Genomic DNA, 25,891 nt, shown 5'->3' on the forward strand with positions numbered 1-25,891 from the left:
CTTCAGTGCTGCACCAGCAGCAGGGAGAGGAACCACTCGTGTTTGGCTCCCAGGTGCTTCTCCACCTCCCTAACAGCACAGCTCTGCGATATCAGCTGTGACAGCTTTAGGGTTAGAGAGCCCTTGTCAGGTGGGCCAACCCCCTTCCCCAGCTAAAAATCTCAAGCTTTATAGAAGCTGGCTAGAGAACAGTTATTAAAAAAAAAAAAAAAGAAAAAAAAAAAAGTGACTGAGAGAAAAAACCCAACACCTTTCATGTCAGAGATTGATGTAAGAAAAGGCCCAGAAGACAGTAAGGACAATAAAATAGAACTAAGACATAGTAATGTTTCATTTTATTTGATAGAAAGTTGATTCAAAAATATGATTAACTATATACATTTTATATGCTGTACATACAGGTACATATACAAAATATACATAATAGTACACATCTTTCTGTTACATTTTATGGATGGTAGTTCATAACATGAAATAGAACTTACATCAGATTTCATACCTGCTTTCATCCTGATCCTATCTCCACGGAACCGATAGACGTGTGAGATGAAAAGGCTAGCAGGTCACTTCATTCATACCCCAGCCCACACAAAAGTCTTCTCCACAGTGCATTTTATTAGTGCGTTGTTCTAGTGCAGTTAGGTTTGCAGCACTACCTTTCAGAGGTATTTGGCTGCTAGCCTTGTCTTCAGATTTTTTTCCCAGCATTCACCCTAATGCTATTTCTAATTTATTTCTATAACTCAGGTCTCCTGAGTTACAGAAATCCTCCTCTAGTCAAGCTAGATTTCTTCAACTGTTTTTTTTTTTTCTTCTTTTTTTTCCCCCTTCATCTTGATTCCTTAGTTGCTTGTTTGCCACATCTGAAATAGATTTAACTATCAGAACTCTCTGTTCTGGAAGAAGAACACTCAAGCACAAAAGCTATAATCCAAGTGTTCTCTCCTTCCCATGCTACCAGCACACTGTAAACCTGGAATCAGTCAGCGAGGAAAAAAATGTACTTTCCCTCCTCCTCAGGCAATTACAGGGTGTACAACTGCCGGCTGCTCCCTGGAACAAGTGGTGTTAGATCCCAAGAGGAACTGCCCTAGTCACTGGGATTTTTCTGGTCCCAGTCCCATGAGGAATGCTCTACCTGTCCACACTCTGGGCAAAAGGTAGCACACCAAAATCGAAACACAGGGAGTAGATGCTGGCAACTCGGCCCTTTACTAGTCGCTTCCAAGAGATTGTCCTCCATTTCCCAACTGGAGGGATCTCGCACCCTTATCCTACGGACCTGATGTTCAGGGAAGAAGAGAGAGGGAGAGCTGCCAAACCAGCAGAGGACTGGCAGCAGAAGGCCTGCAAGAGAAGCCATGGCCTCTACAACGACACAGGCTATCCTGGAGGACTCTTCCCTGAGCTATGAGGGAACGTTTCTTTCATTGCCTTTCCAACCTTCAGAAGTTAAAAATGAGCTGCTTCTTTCCTGCAGACATCTCAAGAGCTGCAGCTTCACTGCCCTAAGAATGTTTTCTTCTTTCCAAGTCAACAGCATCCTTAAATATCTATTTTGTTTCTTCCTCTCTTCTCTTCTCTTCTCATGGTGCCCTGTGCTTTCTAATCCTGTGCTGGCCATAGTCCTTATTTCACTAGGAAATTTTTCTATTCTCTTTTCATGCCTCTATCTCTTTTTTGTATTAATATGCAATAGCTTTCTCTGGTCAGTAAAGCGGTTTTCCATCAGCTGTCAAGGTGAAAGCAAGGGGATTAAGGTTCCTCTTATGCATTCATTTGGTATTACTTTAAATAATGCTTTTTTCTAACTAAGGGGAACTCTTCTTATATTCTTCTGAATAAGTTTATACTTTTAATTACCGCATAACATGCATATATTTAATAATATCTTAAAGCCAAAGATATTAATATCCCTTCACATTTTTATAGGCGGTGGGATTATCATTTGCTTGAGAAAATGGTTGTCAGGCTTCTATTCTGCTTGCAGTATCTCTGTCCACTGTTACTAGGCCCATTTAGATTTTTTTTTTTTTTTAATTTATTTTATACTATTCTTTAATCTCGGTTGAGAATTTGAACTGGTATGAAATACCTTCTGTTATTCTTTGTCTGAATTCCTGAGATCCTGTCCGCAACCCTGGTTGGGAGAGGGTGCTGGTGACCTTCTGGTGAGGTGAGACTCCACCTTAGAAGAATTGGGTTTGAAGCACTCCTGCTGACCTTGTGTGGTGGGAGGTGGAGTCAGACAGCTGTCACTTTGCTGAATTTGTGCATTAGCAGCTGGTGAATCATCATCCTGCTGGTCTTGTGTGCTGAGAGGAACAGCAGAAGAGATGATGCCCTGAGGAGCAGCTGTTGAGCCACTGTTGAGACAATTTATAACCAAGATTGAGATACTAACATTAAATGTGCAATTACTACTGTGGTTAGTTTCCGAGCATCAGAGTTTGTTTCTTAGCTATTGAACTAGTTTTCTGCATTGACATGCTCCCCTTTTCCTTGTTTCACCTCAGCCATGTGGATCTGAGATGGTGACTTGTCTCTCTGGTTGGATTTGACTCCAAGTTGCTTCTCCTGAATTGTAATCATGTTCTGGGGAAAGGCGGAGCAGGTGGGCAAGGAAGGAGGAGCAGCAAGGGAGGAGATCAGAACTGCAGTATCACCAGTTTTAAAAGTAAGTAACGTGTGTGTAAGTTGTTAGCAAAGTTGTTGTGTGTGGTACCACACAACAGGATTTTCTCTTGACCCCTCTCTGTACTTCATTGCTGGAAGGTGAACTGTGAGACCGTGAGCACTTCTAAACTCTCCTAATTTTCTTACAAAGAAAACTTGTGTCATCTGAGTTAAAGGAATCACCACCGTTATCTTGATTACTTACAAGGCGCTTAAATGCTTTTACAGTGAGGAAATACTGAACAGATGTAAAATGAACCCATTATAAATGCATTCTAATAATTATCCATTCAAGAGAGGCTATGCAGGCAATATCTGCATTGGTTTCAATGGATGTTGGACTGGATTTTACATAAGCACTTATCAATAACAGATGTAAAGACATTTTTAAGATATCAAGTTTAAATTGAAAGGTCTATAGGCAGTATTAAAAAACAACCCAGAGTTGTTATAGTTCTAGCTCAAGATCCTCCCGTCAAGGCTTCAGGAATACTATGACTGTACATCAGCAGACTCGGGAATTAACAAAATTTATGGATCTGATAAAGACTTAAAATGTAAAATATTTAAGATTTAATACTTTCAAAGAAGACAGAATCTGTGTTTCTGTGCTGTTATTTTTACCTCCTGTGTCAAGGAAAAATACTATAGTGAATTAATGCACACTGTACGTTACAGAGGACCTTTGCTTTATGAAGCCTTCTCATCCCTAGGAGAAAAGCATTAACATAGTAAACTGTTATTTTAGCCAGGCTAGGGCATTTGTTTATTGTTTCCAGATGGGAAAACCTGTGTATGTGGATTCTTCCAACAGATATTTTCTGAGTAGTTATCAAGTAGTAATTCATAGACTACTGGTGGTCCATGGAGTACTTCCAGGTGGCTTAGAAAGGAATGATAGTAGCAAAGCTACTTTTCGAACAATTGTGTCATAACATAGTCAAATATCTTGGGGTGGTTTTTGTTTGGTTTTTTAATTATTTTTTGTTATGAAGTGTCATGCAGTTGCAAATATGGATTTTAAAACATGCACAAGATAACTGAACTAGGAAGAAGTAAAATACTACTTCAGTATGGAAAGTCTAAGTAAGGACAAATCTGTTCTCCCCGTCTCACTGATTTTAATCTCTTATCCTGTTTCTGAGGAGGGGCTGAGAGAGCTGGGACTGTTTAGCCTCAGTAAGACTGAAGGGGATCTTCTCTACGTGTATTAACATCTGATGGGAGGGTGTAAAGAAGGTGGAGCCTCTTCTCAGTGGTGCACAGTGGCAGGATCAGAGGCAATGGGCACAAACTGAAACACAGGAGCTTCCCTCTGAACATCAGGAAACACTTTTTCACTGTGAGGGTGACTGAGCACTGGCACAGGTTGCCCAGGGAGCTTGTGGAGTCTCCATCTTTGGAGGTTCTCAACCAAACTGTACGTGGCTCTGAGCAACCTGGTCTAGATGACCCTGCTATGAGCAGCGAGGGTTGGACTAGCCAATCTCCAGAGGTCCCTCCCAACCTCAATTATTCTGTGATATGTACAGAATGGAAATATATGGTATATATTTCCATTTGGTATATATGGAAACAGTACTATGCAAATAGCTGACTTCACTGACGATAGGGATGTGGTCAGCACATTTAGACTAGTCTTGTTCACGAGGTAAGAAGGTCTATAATAAGCAAGATGTTATTTAATAATTTCTCTGCCTCAATAATTTTCACTCTTCTGGAAGCAAAAGAATGATAATTCTCCTACAGTACTTTTGTCAGTAGTTACAAAAGAGGTGTGATTTTTCCTTATCTTTATTTGTGGGTTAATTGAGGCACAACAGGTGACGTGAAAATGGAATTGACTGGTCTCTGGAGAGCCTACAGAGAATAATAAGAAAAGTAAATAATGCCAAATCTAAAATAGACATATCAATCAAAGTAATTCCATGTGTTTACTTCTGTATGCTCTTCCTGTAATTTAATAGCCTTGTGCTGCTTTGTCTGAAATGAACAACTTTTTTTTGTGCTGTAACGTTAAGCTGGATTGCTTCTGTGTTACATGATTTTGTACAAGGTTACAAAAATATTTACCTACTTGGCAATGAATATATGAACACAAATCTTCAGTGTAATTTTAAGATTGCTTTTAGATTTTGTTACCACAGGGTAATATATGGAATTACACATTGCAGACTTTTTTTTTTTTTTTAAGACTTACCAAAAGCTATGCTTCTGAAAAGCACCTGAGTTAAGATCTTTGCTTAAAATTGGCTTCTTGGTGCAATTGTTCAGTTTTTGTCCCATCATTCGCCTAATTAAAGCATCATCTGTGTTTGGAAACAACTGTTTTGTGATTCCTGCAACATAAAGACATGATATATAATGAGGCCTCCAAATCAGGGAAACAACAGATCTATGATACAAAATGCATTTCATGCATCTTTGACATTTTCAGCTACTTCACTTCAGCTCTAGTTACTTCACTGTCTTCACATGCCGCTACATAGATTTTGCATGTGCCAGCCCTTGCTTTTCTCTATGCCTTCCAAACGGCTGTTCCTGCTTTTGGCAAACTCAAAGGGAACTCCAGGGCCTCCTGTAGTGAGTGATTTGTGTTTGCTCATCTTCTCTCCCTTTGTTCTGTTCTTGATCAGTGACTCCCATTCCTATCCTCATCAGTCCTCATGCCTCTGAATCTTAAAGGTTTTGTTCATCAATTTTCATTTGCCAGTGATATCTCCTTCCCTAAAAATTTCCCTTCTGTTTTGCCTGGATAACTTTTTTTGAATGCAAAAACGCAAACATCAACATCAGGAATGCAACTCCTGCTCTCCTCTTCTCTATCATCTTCCTTTCCTTTGATTTTTTTTCCCGTTTCATTTCATTTTGAAGTCTTACAGTTTCCATCTTCAAATAATCTGATCTACTTACTCATTTTCTACCGACCTAGAACTCCCAGGCTTCTGTCTTATTTTTGTTCTTCTCTTGTATAATTTGACACTTTTCTATTTGAATTCAGGAGTGTTCTCATTTCCCTTAAACTTCTTTGACTTCTCTATAGGCTGCCCTTTGTCACTGAATTCTCTGCAGCATGCTGTATTCAGTGTCCTGATTATCTTCTCTGCTTCCCTTTTCAGTTTTGCCTAGACCCTTCCCCAGAATCTACCTTTAGAAAAGTCACTAGTAGCTCACAAAATCATAGAATCGTCCAGGTTGGAAAAAATCATTAAGACTTTCGAGTCCAACTGTTCTTCTCATCCCATGAGATCTTTTTAATTTTCCTCATACATCATTCTGATATTGTCTCATCTTACTGCCTCTAAATATATTTTTGCCATCTTACACACTCTTTCCTTTTGTCTCTCTTGACTGTGGGCCTTTTTCTCTAGCTAGGCTCTTAAGGAAAAGAGGTTTCTGCAACTGATGACTCCTGAAACTGCTGGCCAACTTCAACAAAACTGCACTAAGGTACAGGAACTGGACCTAAGCTGGGAAAGGAACTGAGAGAACTGGGGAAGTTCTAGGGAACGGCAGCGGGCGAGGGATTCTTGTACAGGAATTTAGACTATGTTGGTCAAGTATTAAGCTATAGGTATGAATCCAATAAAAAACAGGCTTCATGTGCTCACAGAACACTATTTTCTTTAAAGCTGCTACTTCCATCTGAAATGATCCTCTTTCCCGTGTGCCAAACGTCTTTTGCCTTAAACCTCAGCATAAACCAAATTTTGTTTGCTTCTCTGATCACTACTCTTGTCTTCTATACTTATTGTCTCATTGGGCCTCCAGCGCTATTTAAAATGTCAGAATTCATAACATTCACTAGCTTCAGATTATAGCAGACATTATTTTAAATTTGATCCAAGTGTGTCTTCTCTTTGCCTTCCCTTATCTGTTCTTGTCATGTTCCAAGTTTGACTGATGTAGATTAGCATTTCAAAGGCTAAAAATGTTTGTAATATTACTGTGCTGAGTAGCTACTTAAGTAAAACCCACAAAACTTACACAATAGAAATACTACTACTTAGCGTGTCACCGACAGTATTTGTAACAGATGGGTTTAACAAGTGTGTAGCTGAAGAAGGAACTATGAAACAGCGCATCACCTGAGTCGACCAGCTGTTAAGCGTTACAGCCCCTCCCTCAGAGAAAGCCCCCGTCAAGTCAGTGCCCCACTGAGTAACGTTACCAAGTCATCACCTATGATTTCCTGAACTTCATTCTGATTCATAGCTGGTTTCGCTGCTTTGTCCTTTGAAGAGGAGGATTTTGCACCTGTCAGGCTGTGTGTAGCCATGTATTCATGTGTATAAAGTGCTTGCATCAAGTCATTTATAAACTTTTGAGGTTTGCTCTTGTTACACAGTGCAATCTGCCACTTTTCGATCTTGAACTGGAAAACAAAATTGGTCATAGGCATAATTATTACAGTTCTCTAGGAATATTACATAGCATTACCTCTGAAATATTTTTAATTTTCTTTTTTTTAAACCACAATTTCAAAAGTAATCTCTGCACACTGTATGCCTGAGATCAACGCTCAACTTGCATACCACGCAACCATACACGCAATTGTACACGCAGCTTGATTTTTTTTCAGAAGCAAGTGTGGGGCAGAGTAAAGACCCCATTCATCCTAGCAAATGCTTCACCAGGCCATCCTGATTACTCACCAGCGGAGACAGGACATGTTCAGACATATCTAAAGCCTTCTGCTTGCACTCCATGCAGGCTGGCTGTGATCCAGTTCTGGCATGGATTCCGTACAGCCTGGGGAGCATGGCACTATGCCCAAGCTAATATTCCTGCCTCCGAGCAGACATGCCCTAAGAACTGTGACATCTGGTCCTGGGCTTTGAGAGTGACTTCTACGCACAGCAGTCGTACAGCCTAAGTATTTGAACTCTACTGATGGGCAATTTTGAGCTACCTCTGTTAAGTAAGGCTAGGTTGCTGAGAAAATCAGGTCTTTTTATTTCTTTGGAGATGTTAGGTGAAATTTTGTGTATTGCAATATTCAGTAAACGCACCATATCTTGGTAATTCTTAAGAGACTTCTTTGGGTTTTAGGACTCCATAAGAACATACAAGAATGATTGCCACTGACTGGCACGACTCAGTGCATAAGGATGTTTATGTAAATTGTGAATGCAGAAGCTAGAATTATTCTTTTGGTTGCATCTTTGTATTTTTCATGTACAGCCTCTGTGCCTCAGATTTCTCAATTATGCTCTCTTATAATTACAGAGAATAGGGGAACACCTTTACTCAGTATCTATATTTATATAGGTGTTTCTACTTAACTGCTGGCCAGTGTCTGAAAGAAGAGCGGAAAAATACCATTCTCCATTTACTTATTAACACTTTAAACAGACTGCTGGTATTTTTCTTAGATTCTCTCTGAAACACTACCATTCCCCTTTGGCATCCAAACCATTAGGCTGGAAGTGACCCCTGGATCTCAGGATTTTCTTCAGGCACCCACATTCTGCCCTTAGTCACAGATGCGCAAAGCCACAGAAGTCGAAGTGGCTTTGAGTGTACCAGCACACTGAAGTAAGCCTAGTGTTTCTCGTGGAAAGAGCTTTCTGCACAAAAGGAGCTCATTAATCGTGTCACCAACTGAATGATGATAAAATGATTTTTACTGATGCTTTTTTTTTTTGTATTTGTTATACCATAACAAAGTTTGTACTGTATAAAGTTTTCATTTTTATACCTGAAATTGCCTTTTAACCGACCTGTTTTTCGGTCTGTTGCTCCTCATCTTCCACATTCAAAGTTATTGGCGAGCTGGAGTTACTATGCATAGCTGCATATGAATCTGCTAACGGGTGGTTAGATGCTTTCCAAACAGCATGTGAGTGCAGGCTGGACGTAGATGATGTCACTCCCCCTTTCAGCAGTGCTTCAGCCATCCCTACCAGTTCCTCAAAATGGGTGACTGCCTGTGGCAACACTGAAATCAAATGGAAAGTGAGGGATGAAATAGTATTGAAGCTTTCAGACTCTGATTACATAAGGATGTATATTTTTGCAGTAAGATTCCTGTCATAATGCAAGAGAGTCAAACTAGTCAGCAAAGATGCTTTAACATCTTTTTTCCTATTCTCTCAAAAGTTTTTTTGCCATTCTGTTTTCCCCATCCATGAAGATCTGGCCTCTGTTTCTAGAACAGGATAGATCGGTTCTCTGCAAGGCTAAGAGGAACCATCAGTTTACGCCATGACGGCACTAAGCAGGCTATTTATCTTTTTTATTTTTGCTATCTGAAAATCTCTACAAGTCTGTAAAGCTACTGAATATGGGCTAAGTAATGTGATACCTAATTTTTTTTATTTTTTGCTTCAAAGACATTACATAAACTGCATAGACATCTTTTTTTTCCCTCTTTTTAAATCTATAGATAATATATTTTAAATAACCTTTCCTCCAACTAATATTTATTTTCAAATACAAACTTCTATTGAGTCCGTTAAGAAGAATCAATTCAGAGCAAAAAGGATGCAAGGGATAAAGAATCAGCATGATATAGAATCACTAAATCATAGAAAATACTGTAAAAGACTAATACAAGTGCTTAAGATACAAGGCAAATGCACCTAAATGCATAAGAAAAGTTGTCGGATGCTAACAAAATGTTTAAAAATAGTATTCAAAAAGGTGGAGATGAATGATGCAAATCATGATGGATAACGTATGAAGTGGAATCAGGTGGGCAATGAAACTGCTAAGCATGTGCAACATCATAGAATGGTTTGGGTTGGAAGGGACCTTAAAGATCATCGAGTTCCAACCCCCCTGCCATGGGCAGGGACACCTCCCACCAGAGCAGGTTGCTCAAAGCCCCATCCAGCCTGGCCTTGAACACTTCATGTGACAATAAAAAAAAAGAGAAAAGATACTAGGGTGTCTAGAGATGGTATGATGTACCTGGCAAGCGAAGAAGCAAGTCCTCTTCAAACCTTATTCACTCACTAATTTTAAAAATTTGGATTCGGTCTTGTCTGCCCCAGAGTAAGGGACAGGGACAAGCAAGAGGGGCTTCAGAGATGATCACTGAGTGGTGAAGGATTCATTTATAAAAGAACAAAATGTAAAGGACTAAATTTGTTGCACCTGGAACTAACTCAGGTTATCAACAATAAGGAATAACCAAAGTAATTAGAAATTAAATCATTCCAGAATAAATAAAATTTCCGTAGATCAAGAAAGACTGCTAATAAATAAGGCTAGTTGGACTGGTCAGTGGAGTGTTTGAGCTTAGCTGATGGCTATACATAGCCTACAGAAAGGTTCTCCGGGGAACAACTGACAGGATTTAGTCAGATTTTTCCATTTCTGACTCTATGATTGCATGGCCTCTGTGTAAGACAGTTTTTTTCTGAGTGCTTCTGGAATTAAATGTTGCCATGTATCAAAGACTTTGATGCTAATGGTAGGCCTTGATCGTGTCAGGTGCTTGATCATCAATAATTCCCATCCAAATGGCCTCTTATAAATCAAGCTTTTCATGACCTTCAGGCTTTCCTCTTCATCACAATAATTCCCCTGACTTTACCTTGAAGCATCACCAGGGACTGCCTTAGGCGGCAGTTTTCTCTCATGGTGTCTGTCAGCTTCCTCTTGAGGCTTTTTATTTTGGCACAGAGTTCTACCTTGGATAGTTGAAATAAAGGCTCTTCATCATCACTGCTACTTTCGCTGTACAGAAAGTTGCTCCCTGAATAGGGTTCTCTCTGAAAAAAAAAATAAAATAAAATCATGCTATCCAGAGCAACAACAGCATAAAATTAATTCATTAAAACTAACATTCAAATAACGTGGCTAAATCAGAATACTCTCTTTGTACACAGAATGCATAAACAGATTCAGTGCATTCTAGTAATAGCTGCTACTGGACATAGCTAGTACCATTCCTATTAAAAATAAAAATGAAATGTCAGTGTAACACATATCTGTTAGGTACTTCTCTCTCTGTTCTCCACTTACCAATTTGCTAAGGTGGTGTCTTTGAGAACTGTTAACTTCACCAAAACAAAAGCCTTACGCTCCCCTAAACAAGTACATTTCAGTTTGCTTTCGCTCAATACATTAAAATTGCTGAAGATGAGATGTTTACCTGATTGTTAATTAAAGATGTTTTGAGTTGACTCAGGATGTTGGCAGGAGCAGAAGCCTGCAATGATTTCTTTCTTTTTATATGCTTCAACATCTTCCCCTGTAAACAAAAGTATAATGGTGCCTTTGCATTCCTACGGAGCCTTTCATTCCAGTATCTCATAGTATATCATAAACTTTTATTCACTGTGCACTTGACATTTTTGTTTAGTATTTTTGGAAAACAGGTTTGTAACTTTTTGTTAAGATTTATGTTTTCTTTCCCTCCGGTTTGTCACTGCAGATCTCAGCGCAACGCAAAGCTCAGAAAACCTGGTCCTTTCCCTTTCTTATGCGGTGGTCAGATTTCTGTCTTACGGAAGAAAAAGTAATGAAGCTACAAAGCATCCAAGTCTCAGACAACACTCTTCTCTTTAAATAGCAAAGGGCAAAATCTATTGGCCTACTCTGACAGGTTATTGTGCTGAGGTACCATGTGAAGACTGCCTATATTCCTGCCTTTACTATATATTGTATATATTGTAATGCACTATATTTTGTGCGTTACATTGTGAAGAATCAATAGTTGCAGTCTATTTCATTCCATTATGGGCCTACCAATATCAGGCACAGATAAAGACAGAAACTCACCTGTTCCTTATCCAGGTCACTGTCCTCACTTTCTGAGAATATCATTTCTATCCTCTTCCTCTTGCCTTTTCCAAGGACTTGTATTTTTGTAATTTCATCTGCTCGTAATATCTTTTGCATCGTTTCCACCAGCTCCTGGGGGTCATCTGAAGTAATGGAAAAAAAACAAAACAAAACAAAAAAGGCCAAAGCACAGAAAATCAGGTAGCGATACCTTACAACTAAGTTAAAATTTCATATCAGACAAATGATTTGGAACTGCACTCACCACTCATGTACACAACTTTCACCAGGTGCTTTTCTGTCTTTCTTTCGCCTACAGGCCAATTTACTAACACGTGCTCGTTTGGTTTCAGAAGTCTTTCTAGTTCATCGTCATCACTGGGAAGGTCCTGTATCCACGACGTCTCTCCAATTTGCAGTGAATTATCGTTTACAAAATCAAACAGTGCGAATTTTTTCATTGTTACGTGGTTTTCTTGTCACACAGACACCGCCTGCAGGACGTCATAGGAATAATAGCTGTTACCATGTGTGGCGGTGTGCTCTCCCTGTTGTTTCCCCCTACCCCTGGCTCCTGCTCGGGCCTTGGCCACCATGGCCATCAAAACATCAGTTGTGATAACTTGCACCTGGACTTTGGGGGATGGCTGGCAACATAGTCAAAATACTGTCTGGAGTGGGGACCTAGAAATTTTGTTCCCATGAGAATATGACTATAGGTCAATTATCTTACTCTATAAATAGTGGACAGCCTAAGAGCCCTTGGAGCTCTCCTGCATGGCAGCGGCTACACGCCAGGATCTCCCCTTTTGTGAGGACACTTGCTTAAGGTTCTCCTCCTCAAGGCTGAGAGATTCCTTGCCGCAACAGATTCTCGGTAAGTGACTAATAGCATGCTAAGCTTTGAAATCTTAGCTAAGTAATGTAAAGGATTGATTGCGCATATATAATCCTTTAGACATAAACCGTTGACCAAGTCTGGGACTAGGATTGGATCCAGCTGCTCCTAGACTCCTCTCTGAGAAGGAGTTTAGAAAGCAAGGGGGGTCCTTTCTGAACCTCGTGACACAACGGGAGGGTCTCCCTGACAGCTTGTCTGACCCTGTCCTCTGTGCAGTAAATAATAGAGCGTGCCTTGACATTGAATCTCGTAAAACACCATCACATTTACTACTGGTTTTATCACACTTACTACTGATTTTGTTAAATCACTGTTTCACCTTAATAAATATAGAATCATAGAATCATAGAATTGTCTAGGTTGGAAGAGACCCTTGGGATCATCGAGTCCAACCACCTACCCTACACTACAAAGTTCTCCCCTATACCATATCCCCCAACACCACATCTAAACGTCTCTTAAACACATCCAGGGATGGTGACTCAACCACCTCCCTGGGCAGCCTGTTCCAATGCCCAACCGCTCTTTCTGTGAAAAATTCTTTCCTAATGTTCAGTCTAAACCTACCCTGCTGGAGCTTGAAGCCATTCCCTCTCGTTCTGTCATTAATTACTTGTGCGAAGAGACCAGCACCAGCCTCTCTACAGTGTCCTTTCAAGTAGTTGTAGAGAGTGATGAGGTCTCCCCTCAGCCTCCTCTTCCTCATACTAAACAGTCCCAGCTCCTTCAACTGCTCTTCACATGATTTGTTTTCCAGGCCCTTCACCAGCTTCGTTGCCCTCCTCTGCACTCGCTCCAGCACCTCGATATCTCTCTTGTATTGAGGTGCCCAAAACTGGACACAATACTCCAGGTGTGGCCTCACCGGTGCTGAGTACAGGGGCACAATCACCTCCCTCCTTCTGCTGGTCACGCTATTTCTAATAGAAGCCAGGATGCCGTTGGCTTTCTTGGCCACCTGGGCACACTGCCGGCTCATATTCAGCCGCTTGTCAATTAGAACCCCCAGGTCTCTTTCTTCCAGGCAGCTTTCCAGCCACACTTCCCCAAGCCTGTAGCGCTGCTCGGGGTTATTGTGGCCCAAGTGCAGAACCTGGCACTTGCCCTTGTTGAAACTCATACCATTGATGTTGGCCCAATGATCCAATCTATCTAAGTCTCTCTGTAGAGCTTCCCTATCCTCCTGGGAATCAACACTCCTGCTTAGCTTGGTGTCATCTGCAAACTTGCTGATGATACACCCTATGTCCTTGTCGAGATCATCAATAAAGACATTAAACAGAAATGGTCCTAACACTGAGCCCTGAGGCACACCACTTGTGACTGGCCACCAGCTGTATTTAAATCCATTGAGCACCACTCTTTGGGACGTTCCAGTCAGCCATTGCTTGATCCAGCGGATCGTATGCTCATCCAGGCCGTGAGAAGCCAGTATATATTCACTACTAAGCCAGTATATATTCACTGCTATTCAATACTTCATATTTCACTACTTGACTCTAACTAGTGAAGTTAATCACTCCGTCCACATCACCATGTTGTGCCACAGGAATGTTACAAGAATACTTTAAAAAGCCCCTGTTCCTGGATATTGGTAATTACCTATTACTACTACATTTGCCCCAACAATCGTTTGCATTCCAGCCTCTGCCTAAAAGATATAGGTGTGATAAAAACTTTCCCTAGAAGGAAGGAAAGTACTAGCTATGCATGCCATCAAGAGGGATGTGTGACTTCCAGGGCTGTGTTAGCCACCTCACGGGCAGCGAGATGAACACCTGCAGCCACAGAAAACCAACCCAGGAGCAGCTGACCGGCTGAGGTGTGACACGTTCTGGCAGCGGAAAACTGGACGTACAAAAGAAATGACAGGCTGAGGACTGGAATAGAGCTGGGCTGCTTCAGGAAGAATAACACCAACGAGGAGAATCCAGACCCAAATACACAGCTAAATCCTTTGCTTACATAAAACAATATTTTTAAAGCAAAAGACCGTTTCTGGGCTTTTTAAAACACTGAAGTTCTATACCGAGAGAAGGGAACAAGTCACACTTTGTGCTTTATTTTTCTAATGAAGCTGATATGGCTTACACAAAAGTGTGAAACGTAACACAGATTATTAAACTCTACTGGAAATGTAACTGGTTCATTTAAGTGTTTCCATTATACTCACAGAAGATATTTTCTACTTTAAAATTATTAAATCAGATAAAACCAATAAACAGAAAACCTGATTTTGTCAAACCTTGATCTTCTTTCCATCAAACACATGGTCTAGCCTGTCAGTTCATAGAGGTGAAGCTGAAAACTCATGAATCCCCAGACGCGACAGCGTGATTTGCGATTTACTTGGCCTCAATCAGTCGGAAGCAAATCCAGTGCCTCACGCAGAGGCTGTCAAAAAGGTAACTCAGAGCTAGGAAAGGAGAATTATGCGGGGTTATTATGTCAAAATCTGAGAAAATCTGGCGGCAGTGCTCTACAACGCAGCGTCAGTTCGTTTGCAGAAGCCCAGCTCGCCGCTATTCCCCACGTCTGTGCTGCGCCTCAACAGAGCTGCCTTTTCACACAGGGGTGAACTTGTTAATTTGCAAGACAGCTGCGCGCTTGTCAACATGTTTACTGATACAATGAGGCAAGCGGCGTAAGAAATCGCCACTAAAAAGAGTATTAAATCATGCTTTTATGCAGAATGTGTTGAGTGTGATAGCAGTAGGATTGTTAAGTACTACCCTGCTGGAGAAAGGAGGCTGCGTTTGCAAGAATTCACATTAATTTTCTTTAAAGAGAGTTAGGAAGACCGGGAAACATCCATCCCATGTAAATGCTGGAGAGGAAGCAGCCTGAAAATCTACCTACGCCTAGCGTGAATTGCTGGAGACCTCATTCCGCCACCGATCCACAGCGAGTGGACCCTCAAACCACAGACAGGAATCATTCAAATGAAGAAACACACAGACAAAGCAGAACCCAAAGGAAGACAAGTTTCAGGACTGAGACCTCACTAGCGACAGGTACTTTTAGATGGGGAGAGATGGCACGTTTCTCCAAACAACAATACACCAGCTTTAAAACAGCTGGTGTATGCAATCACACTGGGCATCCATCCTGCCACTCAAAGCTAGGAACAACTTTCACCATGGTCACGGCAGGACTCGGAGCTCAGCAATTTGTCTACGTTATCTGTGAAGCTCTTTTGAGCTGCCAACATTCTTGCCTGTGGTGGGAGGGTGTACTAGTAAACAGCTAAGCTGATTTCACCAAGAGCCTCAACAGCTGCCAAGTTAAAATATAAGCTACATAGGATGCCGAGAGAAACAAGGAATGGATTTCACAAATAGTCATGGGAGTAGGGATTGGGCTGAGGTTGTGGAGATATTCTCCCTTCTCTGGAGATATTCAAAACCCACCTGGATGCGTTGCTCTCCAGGCTGCTCTGGCTGGACCCGCTTTGACAGGGGGTTGGACTAGATGATCTCCAAAGATCCCTTCCAACCCCATATCATTCTGTGATTCTGCGATCCACTCCTTTAGCTCCTGGTACGAGTCCAAAAGCTTCCCAGCAGCTTTCTGAGGCTTGTGCTCAGTCCTGTCGCTCCTGCTGCTTTTGAAGGGACCAAGGCAACAGCTGGCCAGGTCCCCGCTCTTCCGCTGCAGCTCTGCTGGGCATCAACTCAACTGCTTGCTTCGTACATAAAGTAACAAAACTATGGCTTTGTTGCCAAATAAAAGGAACAGAGAGCAAGAGTTGACTGCTACTATCTTCCTGTTAGGGAGCTATGGCTTCAGCTCACCCGACAGACATTAATCAAACAGCATTTATTGTGACAATCCACGGGCCCCGGGGATAATACCTAACTGTCTGCTGGCATCATCTCCAGCCAGTGATTAAAGGGAGTGGAAAGCTAGAACAAAATGTCTTTAATGAAGAAAAGGAAGAGTAAAATACTTCACTTGCTGGAAGAGAAGTCCCGCAGCGTTTTCTCGCCCTGTTCTCCCACTGGAGCCAATGTGAACCTTGTCTGAGCCAGGATCGCTGCAGATGCCTGCCTGTAAAATGTTTAATTTGCCAAAACAGATCAAAAGCAAAATTTACTGTATAATCAGGAAAAAAAAAAAAAAAAAATCTCGGGGAGTGGGATTAATCTTACCAAACTTTTACTGCCTTAAAAGCGAGAGGTTGTCTAGCCCCGTTTGGCGCAGTCACCGCAGAGAGAGAGGTGATTCATCTCACCCTAAGACACCCATCTAACAGACAGCAGATGACTTACTGGCTGGGAGAGCCTGTTTCTCTCCACTGACTGTTCAGTGACCATGCAGGGGTAGGTATGTCTCCTTACAGAAGCTGTCCTGCTCCAACCCATCCAGTATTAGCTCTTCCTAATTTTGAATAGACTTTGAAGAGTAGGATAGGTTCCAGTAGACCTTCTGCTACAGGGCAGCCAAAAGGACGGAGTATGAAGTCTGTTAAAGCGTGTTCGGTTCCCTGTTTTAAATCTTTCTAACACAGTTCTGCAAGTCATCAAGTAAGATTTCTGACACCGGGTGCTTTGTTCCGTGGTTTAATTGGAAGGTTAATAATCGTTCATAGACATTGCCCCGTGTGCAGCTACCAATCACAGAGACAAAATTACGTGACCTTTGAAAGCCACTTATGTTCTGCAAGTTACTTAATTCTGCTATATTCTTCATTTGAAAACACTCGCTACCTATTTGAGGGGTACTGAAATGCAAATTTATGATTTATCACTGTTCTAAGACACAAATCTGACTTTACTTTTTCTAAAAGCAGGTAATTTGTAGAAAGGAAAAAAAAAAAGGAAGGAGCCATTTAATTTTTAGAGCTCTGCAGAGGAAACATTAATTAGACTTAATTTTTACAAACACGTTAACACCTTACATTCTGCACAGATGCTACAAATTTGCACACAGAATATTGTTACTAAGGAACCCAAAAAGCCAGAACCAAAAAAAAAAAAAAAAAAAAGGCAGCAAAAGTCATTTAAAGACGTATCACACCCTTTGACTGACATAGTCTGTTCCATTCAGCTGGAGAGCTGGCAGATGGCACGCTCAGATCGTTATTTCTCTTTCCTTTCAGTAAACGCAGTGTAAAGCATTACACATTTACAGCACGAGGCTGTGAGATCGCAGGTCCACTGGGGCCAAGGGGCCTGATTCTACTGTGGCTTAAAACAGGGCTTTGCCACTCGCCTCAGCTGAACAAGAAACCCTACCACAACCGTGCAACACAGTTCCATAATAAAAAGTACTAACATTTTTCATATTATCTATGCTCCAAGTTCAGCCTTTGACAATCCCAGTTTTCCTTAGGAAAAAAACAACAACACCAAACCCCCCCCAAAAAACCCAACAGCCTTTACTGGGCTAGAAATTCATCTTCCTCACTCAAAACTATTTATTTCCAATTCAACATATTTGAGTGGTCGCCACCGATTTGGTTTGTGTTACCTAAGACTCTGGCATTTTACAGTGAACTTGTCAGGACATTAAATACAACGTTGGGGTAAAACTCTTGAGCTGCACTGAAGTCTGAAAATTCCCAGTTCTCCGTAGCGAGGGTATGATGGAAAACATGACCATATTTAAATACGTTACATGCCCTGTTGTGGTTTCTAATCTTATTCCCCTGAAACCAGTGTAAGATTTACTAATAATTTCAGGGGAATTAGGTACTGTCGGAAGAACACAGAAGTGTTATTCCTGCTCAAAAGTTTTGCAGTGGGATATCTTAGTCACTTCATGGGAAAACGTGACTTAGAAGCACAAATCTGCTGCTCTCAGCTAAGAAACAGAGAGTACAGATTTTCCAGAATCATCAGTATCGCCGTGTTCCAAATTCAGCTGGAAATCTGGGGGAGCATCTATCAGAACATTACTGCAACTTTCAAGACTATAAATGCACAGAACTGATCACGCTTGTCTTCCACAGGAAGGACAAAACCACACGATTTTTACTACTGGTACATAACAGCTCACTTCCTGGCTGCAGATCGCTATCCTCGTGTGACTACATAGGAAATAATCTGAGATGATATTTTTCTAAGGAGGGATGCTATTCACGGTCAAGCAACATCTTCTGGCCTTATTTACGCAGATCGTCTTGTTGGCTTCAAAGCCTCAGCAGCATTTACAACCCACGGGATTCCACGCAGAATTTGGCCCATACCTCGTCCCACATGCTAAAACCCATTTGAGTGGCCCGAGGAATTAATGAAGCCATTATTATTTTTCACAGCAGCGCCCTCCATGCTGTGAGAAGTTCTATAATTTTATTATAAAAAATAGGTATATTAATACCTAAATATGCCAAAGCCCTTTGTAGGGCTGTGGCTTAAATCAAAAGCTTGCATAAGGTTTATTGGAGAAACTCCGATTTTTGCATCAAACCATTCATTTTATTTGTAATACTGAGTGATAGGAAAGGACGAATAATGAATTTTTTTAAGCAGGTATATTTAGTATGTCTGGAAGTACTAAACTTTTGTTCTAACTAATAATTTATTCAACTAACAGTAAGACATGGTGTTCATTTTAGTAAATTTGAAGATAGCAACCTGGCATCATTACTAGACTTTCAGGACAGGATTCAGTTCGAAAGCAAGATGCTTATGTGTCACTTGTGCACTGGGTATCAGTGTTATCACTGCACTCACTGAAGATCTAGGGATCGATTTGGCTTCCTAAATGTAGGAAGTGTCTTCTGAGCCAGTGTCTTCTGGCATTCTGCTTGGCTTTCAGCTGCTACTCCAGAAGCGCAAATCTCCCACAGGTCTTTTACCACCACTGCCGTCCCTTTGGAGACGTCTCAGCCTTGAACAACTCCGACAGTCAGGAGTCAAGCCCCTGTTGAACACAATTAAAGCTCCCTGGAGAGCAATTCGGTTTATTTCAAACGCTCTAGGGCTCAATTCAGTTGCCTGAAAATAAATGCACGGTGCAATCTTAGATACCATAAATTATCACGCGCGGCCTCCAACTGCCTGTTCTGACGGGCACGGTATCTCACATAGGGTTGGTTACTAACTCCAGGCACCTCAAATAGCACCAAACACATAAATTTAAGGAAGCGAATTGTTCTCTGGGTGTTAATGATTGAACCGAGTTTAAATAGGAGCTTAGATACCTCACGCCTATAAACCACATACATTTATTTATCTATCTGTATTTTAATACCACACTCAATTAAAGATCCCCGTAAAGATAACAAGATGCCAAATAACAGGACACAGGAAGTTATCTTAATTCTACATCACAGATCAGTATCTTTATTAAGTAGCTATATCACAGCTGACAGATGGAAAACTAATACCCACTTTGATTTGCTTGTTCGCAAATGCCACGCTCAACAAAATGTATTAATATACAGACCAACAAAAATCAGTTTATTTATTGAACTGGCCAAGATACCTAAGCTACAGGAATTTGATCAGTCACGTGAAAGGTCTGTCCATGCAGGTTAATACATCCAAACTCTTAGAAGCAGCAAGTAGCCTGGGAGGAGGAACAAGTCAGCATGGCTCTGTAGAGTCCAACGTTTGACCGTACTCGTTCTGACCTGCCTTGGGTAATTCAACACGACAATTCTCAACAGCTCCCAAATTATAAAGGTTAAAGGCCAGTGATGTATTCACTTAACTTTGTCTAAAGATGTTTATGGGATGCAACATCACTAGGGAAAGTCTGACCGCGTGCAAATCTGTGCCGAGGCGCAAAAACCCGTGCAGTCGCTCTATGTACCAGCCCAAGGAGCCAAATAGGGGACAATATCCCCCTGAAAGGCTGAAAAAATATCAGACATACTTTCCATGTGCAACTAATGTACTTTCAAATTGGACTTGTTCAAACAAACCCACGGATAACCTGATGTGAGAGTTCATAAGAGGATGCATCTTAGTCTTTTTATAAGGTGGCATAAGCTATCTTCTATCTGTCCATAAGCTGTGTGGCCCCAAAGCATTACTAAGGGTGACATTCTGCCTTCAACTCTAAGAGCAGAGAAGTGAAATCGCAGCTAGGGAATTCCAGGCTTGAGCTGGCGGCGTCTTAACTATCTCGACTCGTATGTCTTTATTGGCTGTCATAGGTGAGTGATGATAGATTAGAAGTCATGCCCGGTTAATACTCAAAGTGCCTGCTCTTTTACTCCAAAGCTCTTCTTCAGTTGCTCTGTTTTTGCAGCGTATTGGTAGGAGGGAATGAACTCGAGGATCTCCAGTTAAAAAAAGAAAAAAAATCTGCGTTACTATTAAAGGTCATGAGCTAGAACAAGAGACATAGGCGTTGTTCTCTTCATCAGGGAATATGACTGCAACGAAGAGCAGTTCTGTGTGCACTTTGGAGAACTGACAGAAAGGAGAAGAACCTCAAACCTTATTAAAGCTATTTTTTCCCCTCCTGTAAAATTAAATGTCTTTTTAGCATATGTAGTTCAACCTAACTTTATAAATTAATATAAGAGCTGAACGACCAGTGTTGTATATCATTCTGAAACAATCCTTAAACAACCTCCAATTATATACATAAAATACTAATGAAGTGCAATTCCCCCTGGGGTGCAGGGCCACATTCAGATTGACAACTGCTACATTAAACACTACCAAAAATGAATACCGAGCAAATTTTAACCAAGGACAAAGGGGCACACAAATGCTATAATAAAAAAAAAAGAAACCAAAATCCCGCTGTAGGAGCTTTAGCAGCGTATTTCCATCTAGGCTCAAGATCAGCCTCTCTGCCTGCAAAGTCAATTTATGCCTACAGAATTCCTGCCAGCATTTTTCCAGCAGCACTGGAAGCTGTGAGCGCACAACTGCACGGCTCATACTCCATTCAATTTACATTCAGTCCAATGAAGCAGAGGGAATCAAAACACGCAAGTTGTGCGAGTTAACGAACGTGCAAAATAAGGACAATAACTCCTATATATCTAAATAAAGCAGGCAGGGATCTGGTTTTACGTGGTCACCCAAGACACCTGCAGACGGCAAAATGTTCCGGTCGTGGAGGGGTTTAGTCTGCAGCGCTGGAATAACACAGTTTGGTCTTGAGTAAATCAATCATCCTTTACAATTTAGCTTCTCTTTTCAAAGGATCTTAAACAATAATAATAATAATACATATTTACCTAATTTCAAGAATATTGTGAGAATTAACTAATGCTATTGTGCCTTCCAAACATACAAAGCACCGTATGGAGCAAACAACAAGTTTTGCAGGAAAAAGATTCGCAATAACCCTGATGAATTTAGAACATATCATTTCACATAACAGATTTTTTTGAAATGTGGTGCCTATATCAAGCTGGAAATTTTTACTCTTTCAGCTGAAAGATGTATTTTATAAGGTTTAATCATCTACCAGAAACTCCCATAACATCTTCTCATACATCACGCTTACACTGCTAGGAAGCACGTAACACGTGAAGTAGAATATTGAGGGGGGAAGTCAATTATTTCATTGAATATAGTTGATAATACTCAGATACTGTGATATTTTCTGTATTTACTTTGCTTGCTTCTTTGGTTTTTACTGTATTTACTTCGGTTCCTGTTTGATTAGAAAAAACCCAAATATTTTGTTAAGAAGTATTGGATGATTAGAGAACCCTTCTAACCAGTTAAGTAGTCCTTTAAGCAGAACATTTTACTTAATTGTAATTAATTAGTAGAAACACAGTCCTTAAAGCATATATACATACCAGTGAAAGGAAACGATCTTACCCTTTCACTTACTCAGCAACTCTTCTGAAATCCTATCATGCATCATCTCCTATTCTTACGTGGACATCACCAGATCTAGCACATGACCTGTTTCTCTTGACTCACTGATACAGGAGTCTTATAATTGCAGAAGGAGGTCCTCAAGGCCTGAATCCGTAGGAGCAGAGAGGTGCCTTCGCAGACTCGTGGAGTGCCCTTCAATCCCACAGCTCACACTGGGAGAAGGCAGCAAATCTCTGCAGACACGCTTTCTCCACTCAAAAATACCATCATTGTATTTTCTTTTGACAATCTTTTTTTTTTTTTTTTCTCTCTCCTCCCTCCTTTCAGCCTAACTCGTGGTACGCCGCTAGAATTTTTAGTTTCTTTTAAAAAGCGTTGCTGAACCTCACAGAAATTATCGAGTCGTCGATAGATTGTACTGCAATTCTGCGTACAGGGCAAGGGCGAGAGAGGAAAGTATCTCTGCCTTCAGCCTTGCTGGGCAGGACTGCTAAGTCAGAACAGGTTATCGTGAGAGACCGGATGGAAGAATATTTTAGGTCAGCGCTGCCTTGTCTCCCTCCCTGCAGGAGAGCTGCTGCTGCCACAGCACATTCCCTGCTCAACTCTTCCATTAAACTGCACAAGTTTGACATCATTTCCGTGCTGTCCCCCTCCCTCCCACAACCTGGGAAAATAGGTAAAACGACTGCATCCGAGAGTGACTGCAGCCAGAGAAACATCCTCCCGTCCTCTCCTGTCTCTTTCCCCTGCAAATATTTGGCAGTCGCCTCTTTTCTGTGGAGTCTCTGAAGCAGAACTTTCCTTTTTCATCCCTCTGTCCCAGTGCTTACCACCGCCTCCTCCCTCAAGCATTGCTGAAGTACAACGCTGCTTCCAAGCCTCCTGCCGAAAACTTCAGCTATGCCCCTGTCTTCCCCAAAACAAGCATCTGCAGGATGTTACCTCCCATCTTCTCCCATCTCCCCAAAAGCGCGGCCACATCACGCGTACTCTGAAACGGCAGCAGTTCCCCTTATTTATTTCAGGGTCGAAGGCTGCCTTCATAGCTTATAAAACCCTTTCAGACTTGTTTCAGCCTCTCAACAACTTAGATCTCTTTCCTGCCCTGCCCTGCCGCTCCACACGCTCTTCCCACCATTAGTCTCAAGACTTTGTTACCTTCTTTTACTTCCTCTTCTCTGAAATAGCTTCACCTCCGGGATTCTCCTTCTGAGGTCAAATCTCAGCTGAGAGCCTTTGTTTTAACCTTCTCTCTTCATTCATTTTCTCTTCTCTCTTTATCATCCTTAAGATTTATGAGAAGTTCCCTGAAAAACATTCTGTAAAGAAGCTTAGATTAAAAATGCTACGCTTCTACTAAAACTTCTTTTATTTTCCCTTTATTATTTTTTTTTCCTGAATGGTAATAAAAATCTGCCCACGTATAGTTTGTTTATTTTTAATGTGAAATAACTGCAGCAACTTAAAACGTCATTTACCACGGAAGTAATATTTTAACCACAGTACCAAACCCCGCAGCGTTTAACGAAGGCAGAGCGGTAATGACTACAAAGAGAGCCCCCCGCAGCAGCTCGGAATACAGGCGAGACAGTTGACTCGGAAGCCTGGAGCAGCAGCTCTCTGAAAAATCATGCCTGTCAGCATTTCTTGTGCTAAACTCTACTCTCCTTTGCATTTGGAAAAAAAAAAAAAATATATATATATATAAAAAGCAGTTGTCATGAAATATATTACTCTCAAGACACCAATGGCTCTATGCCTTAGAAGGGAAAAGTTATAAACCTTAAACTAACGAGCAAGAGTTAAGAGGTTTGTCTGTCAAACGTTTTCTATTCACTGTTACCCGGGAACAACACAAAAATAACTGTTCTCCCTCGGTTCTCTGCAGCCTACCGCGCGGCCACCGCCGGGCTACATCTCCTCCTGCATCCCATCCCGAAGCCATAAATCAGCGCGGGGCGAAAGGTGTCGAGAAGTTCCCTGCGCCCGCAATACGCTGCGGGGGGGGGGTAGGGGGAAGCGCTGCGGCAGGGCAGCGCGTCGCCGGGAGGGTGACACCAACTGGCTTCATGCTCCAGCGGGGCAACAGGGAGCCTTTGAATAATCTCCAGGTAAATTGCACTAAAAGCATTTTACTGCAGCGGACGCTGCGGTGTTGGGAGAGGTTTCAACGCTGCGCCACGTGAGGCAACGCAACCCTTCCAGCGTTTCCTGAGGGAAAGCTTTAAACCCAGGGCTGCGACACAGCATCTTTCCATTTTATGGAGTAACAGGAGAGACTATTTGGGCTGGTTGGAAAATAGGATGAAACGATCCTATTCCTAGACCTAAAAGCGAACATTTAATTATTTTTTTTTTCTTTCTTTACTTAGCTGTGTCGTGTCCCCCCCCCCAACCCAGTATTGAGAGGATCTTTCAGCACAAAATAGATTTCCCTAACATTAAGGGTAAAGCGTTACCACGTGATAAATAACTATAAAATAATTATAATAAACAAAGGGTTGCTCAGCGATAAATTAACGTCAGTATTCTAATTTCCAGTACACCGGGGGTCTTCTTCCCCTGTTCTTATTTAAGCTTCCACAGGTATATGTTTCCCTCTCTGTCCTTCCAGCTTGTGTGTGTTGCAGCTTAATTTAAATTTGCTTATGTGCTCCTCCATCCAGTTCTACGGCACTCACCGCCAAGCGGTAACGCTTCGGGATTATCCCGACTACAAATTTTGCCCTGAAATCCATACTAACTTTCCCCCCGCCCCGGTAACGCCGGCGAGCGCGGCATTGAAGAATATGGATGTATTTTCAGCACGTGGGGGTTTTTTTGGTTGGGTTTTTTTTTTTTGGGGGGGGGAGCGTTTGGCCTGTAGGAGGGAGTTTAGAAGCGCATTTCCAAGGACCCTCTGGAAGTCTTGGAAAGTAGGGAGCACCGTCAACGTAAGGGGTTACAGCGCCGCTGTACAGCAGCGCTGTAACCCCTTACGTTGACGGTGCTCCCTATTTTCATTAACAGCCACAGGGATAAATCCATGTCAACGCCCGGCAGGATGCAGGATTTCATTTGGATGCCACACATGATGCCACCCATGGCCGGGCGGGGGACATCTCGGGGGAGGTGACATCTGCTGCGGCACGTCGGCGGTTTACTGCGGTGCGAGGGGGGTGTGTGCGTATAACCCTCGGCACCGCTGGATGCATACTCCCTCTATACATTTATGTATATACAGGGATGATGCTTTGGTAGGACGCATCGCTCTCGTTGACATTCCCCCCCCCGCCACCAAACCGCCCGCCGTCGGTGCCCCCGGGGGGTCCGCTGGGGATCCCCTCTCCCCTCCGGGGGTCCCCGTGTGTCGTCGTCGTAGTCCGTCCCCTCCCGGGGATCACCGTGTCCGTCCCCCCCCACCCGGGGGTCCCCGTGTCCCCCGCGGGGGTCCACGTGTGTCGTGTCCCCCACCCCCTCCGAGGGTCCCCGTGTCCCCCGGGGGTCCCCGTGTGTCGTCGGGGTCCCCATGTCCGTCGTCCCCCCCGGGGTCCCCGTGTGTCGTCCCCCCCCCCCCCCCCGGGGGTCCCTGTGCCCCCTGTCCCGTCCCTATCCCGTATCCCCCCGTGTCGTGTGTCCCCCCTCCCCGGTACCTCGCAGCAGCCATTTTCCGCCTCTCTCTGCAGCAGCGATGACACCGGCCGCCCCGGCCAAATCCCGGCGGCGGGCTGCGACGTGCTCCTCCCTCCCTCCCCACCGGCGGCGACACCGGCACCTTCTTCTTCTTCTTCTTCTTCCTCCTCTTCCTCTTCCTCCTCTTCCTCCTCCTCCTCCCGGTGGCCATGCGGCG

The 25,891-nt window shown here is 42.4% G+C and overlaps 1 protein-coding gene across 2 annotated transcripts; it reads right to left on the minus strand.

Annotated features, from left to right (window-relative positions):
- Nucleotides 1-1,682: 1,682 nt before the first annotated feature.
- Nucleotides 1,683-25,860, minus strand: BEND6 (BEN domain containing 6). 2 transcript variants are annotated; one of them, XM_074153690.1, is made up of 10 exons: nt 25,695-25,860; nt 23,221-23,381; nt 11,678-11,906; nt 11,410-11,555; nt 10,781-10,879; nt 10,220-10,397; nt 8,400-8,617; nt 6,859-7,051; nt 4,877-5,015; nt 2,049-2,366 (listed from the first exon to the last, which is right to left on the minus strand). In XM_074153690.1, exons 3-10 carry the CDS (start codon nt 11,871-11,873, stop codon nt 2,102-2,104), a joined length of 1,434 nt encoding a protein of 477 aa, XP_074009791.1. In that variant the 5' UTR covers nt 11,874-11,906; nt 23,221-23,381; nt 25,695-25,860; the 3' UTR covers nt 2,049-2,101. The 2 variants fall into 2 exon arrangements, with proteins under 2 accessions (XP_074009792.1, XP_074009791.1); XM_074153691.1 differs by lacking the exon at nt 10,781-10,879 and having other exon boundaries at nt 1,683-2,366.
- Nucleotides 25,861-25,891: the final 31 nt, after the last annotated feature.

The sequence above is a fragment of the Numenius arquata genome, chromosome 9, assembly GCF_964106895.1.
Source record: "Numenius arquata chromosome 9, bNumArq3.hap1.1, whole genome shotgun sequence".
Taxonomy (NCBI): domain Eukaryota; kingdom Metazoa; phylum Chordata; class Aves; order Charadriiformes; family Scolopacidae; genus Numenius; species Numenius arquata.